General features: G+C 37.8%; 1 protein-coding gene across 2 annotated transcripts in view; it reads left to right on the forward strand.

Annotated features, from left to right (window-relative positions):
* brap (BRCA1 associated protein) overlaps positions 1 to 2,500 on the forward strand; it is a 24,847-nt gene that overhangs the window by 19,271 nt on the left and 3,076 nt on the right. For both annotated transcript variants that reach the window (NM_001002466.1, XM_087269301.1), the window contains 3 exon segments: positions 433 to 542; positions 927 to 1,016; positions 1,109 to 1,212. In NM_001002466.1, the coding sequence (NP_001002466.1) occupies positions 433 to 542; positions 927 to 1,016; positions 1,109 to 1,212 (304 nt within the window).

Consider the following 2,500-nt stretch of genomic DNA (forward strand, 5'->3'; position numbering starts at 1 on the left):
AAACCCTAGAGATAGTTGTGCGTGAAAATCCCAGTAGATCAGCAGTTTCTGAAATACTCAGACCAACCCAACTGGCACCAACATTCAAAGTCACTTAAATCCCCATTCTGATGCTCGGTTTGAACTGCAGCAGATTGTCTTGATCATGTCTACATGCCTAAATGCATTGAGTTGCTGCCATGTGATTGGCTGATTAGAAATTTTCGCTAACGAGCAGTTGGACAGGTGTACCTAATAAAGTGGCCGGTAAGTGTAAGCATTCAGGTTAGAAATAATAATAAAAACAGTGAATATTGTCGTGAGTATTGTTTAAGGGAAATTTACCATTTCGGTATTTACATTTTCGAATTGATTAATGTACTGATGAAATCATTTTAATGTGAGTTTCTCATGTGTCCACAAAGGTTTCTGAACATCGTCTCTGTCTTTCAGATAACTACGTTCATCGGCTTGTTGCTAGTAAAACCGACGGGAAGATGGTGCAGTACGAGTGTGAGGGAGACACGTGTCAGGATGAGAAGATCGATGCGCTGCAGCTCGAGGTGTGTGTGTGTGTGTCTTTGTGCATTTGTGTTGTGTTCTTGTGTCTCTGTGTGCGTGTATGTATCTGTATGCGACTGCGTTCATGTGACTGTGTCTCTGTTCGTGTGTGTTTTTGTGTCTGTGAGTGCGTGCATGTACATTTGTATGTTTCTTTTGGGTGTGTGTATTTGTTCCTGTGTGTGTCAGGGCATATGCGTGAGTCTGTGCATGTGTGTATGTGTGTTTGTGTCTGTATAGGCATGTGTCAAAGGATGTATTTGAGTATGTGCGTGTGTGAATGTGTAAGTTTGTGTGCCTGCGTATCTGTGTGTGTGTGTGATATTGTAAGTTGTATTGTGTTAGATACTCTTCTCTCTCATATTTGAACGCTTTTCTGTCTCCAGTATTCATATTTATTAACCAGTCAGCTGGAGTCTCAGCGCATATACTGGGAGAATAAAATCGTTCATCTGGAAAAAGACACAGCAGAAGAGGTGAGAACACATCCGTAATGCATTACCATGATCATAATAATCAGCCTGAAGTCAAATGAACAGCAGTGAAGCCGCTTCTCTTTGTGTTTTAGATCAACAACATGAAGGCCAAATTCAAGGAGACCATCGACAAGTGTGACAGTCTGGAGCGCAAACTCAACGAACTCGCCAAAGACAAACAGTCTATCGACAAGAAGTAACACACACTTTCAGCTTCATTCTGTTTACAACTGAAAAAGATTTAAATGTTTAAGAGTTCAGTTTTACATATAAAAACACATTTTTTTTTATTGTTATATATATATATATATATATTGTTAAAACCAGAAGTTCACATACACTGTATAAAAAGGCACATGACCATTTTAATAAAGTCAGATGTTAATGTGACTTAACTTCTTCACTTTTAGGTAAGTTGGGATTATTATATTGTTTCTGCTTAATAGCAGAATAATGAGAGATATTGTTTGAGAAATTGTTATAACTTTTCTTGAAAGTCAAGTTTACATATAATAAGATTATTCTGCCTCTGAAAAAGCTCAGATGATGATGTCAAGGTTTTGGAAGTTTCTGATTGGCTAATCAACAACATTTCAGTTGACTGGAGGCACAACAGTAGAATAGTATTGAAGGAAAACCTCAAACACACTGCTTCCTTGTGTGACAACATGGGAAAATCAACAAGCCAGAATCAACAACAAAGCCAGATTACAAATTGCTCAAATACACTGGGAAAAAGACTAAGTTTTGGAGACATGTCCTGTGGTCTGATGGAACTAAGATTGAACTGTTTGGCCGTAATGATCAGTGTTACATCTGGAGGGACTGGTCCACTTCACAGCATAGATGGCATCATGAAGACAGAACATTATGCAGAAATACTGAAGCAACATCTCAAGACATCAGCCAGGAAATTACAACTTGGCCACAAATGTGTCTTCCAAACAGACCATGACCCTAAGCATACAGCCAAATTAGTTCAAATGTGCTTTAAGGACAATAGAGTGAATGTTTTGGAGTGGCCATCACAAAGCCCTGATCTCAATCCTTTAGAGAATGTGTGGGCAGAGTTGAAAAAGCTTGTGCGAGCAAGACAGCCTATAAATCTGACTCAGTTACACCAATTCTGTTCACCTTTGAAAGGAATGGGCCAAAATTCCTGCAAACTATTGTGAGAAGCTTGTGGAAGGAAACCCAAAACATTTGACCAAAGTTACACAGTTTAAAAGCAAAGCTGAAAACATACCAAGGAAATGTGTAAACTTTTGACTGTTTAGAAATAATAAAACATTCTCTCATTATTGTGGCATTTAGCAAATGTAAAATCATTTAGGTAATCCTAACGGACCTAAAATAGGAAACGTTTAGTCTGGTTTACCATCAGACATTTAAAGAAAATGGTTATGTTCCTTTTTTTAGAGTGTATGTAAACTTCTGGTTTCAACCGTATATATGTATATGTATATGTATATGTATATATATAT

Source organism: Danio rerio, chromosome 10, assembly GCF_052040795.2.
Source record: "Danio rerio strain M-AB ecotype USA chromosome 10, GRCz13ab, whole genome shotgun sequence".
NCBI lineage: Eukaryota > Metazoa > Chordata > Actinopteri > Cypriniformes > Danionidae > Danio > Danio rerio.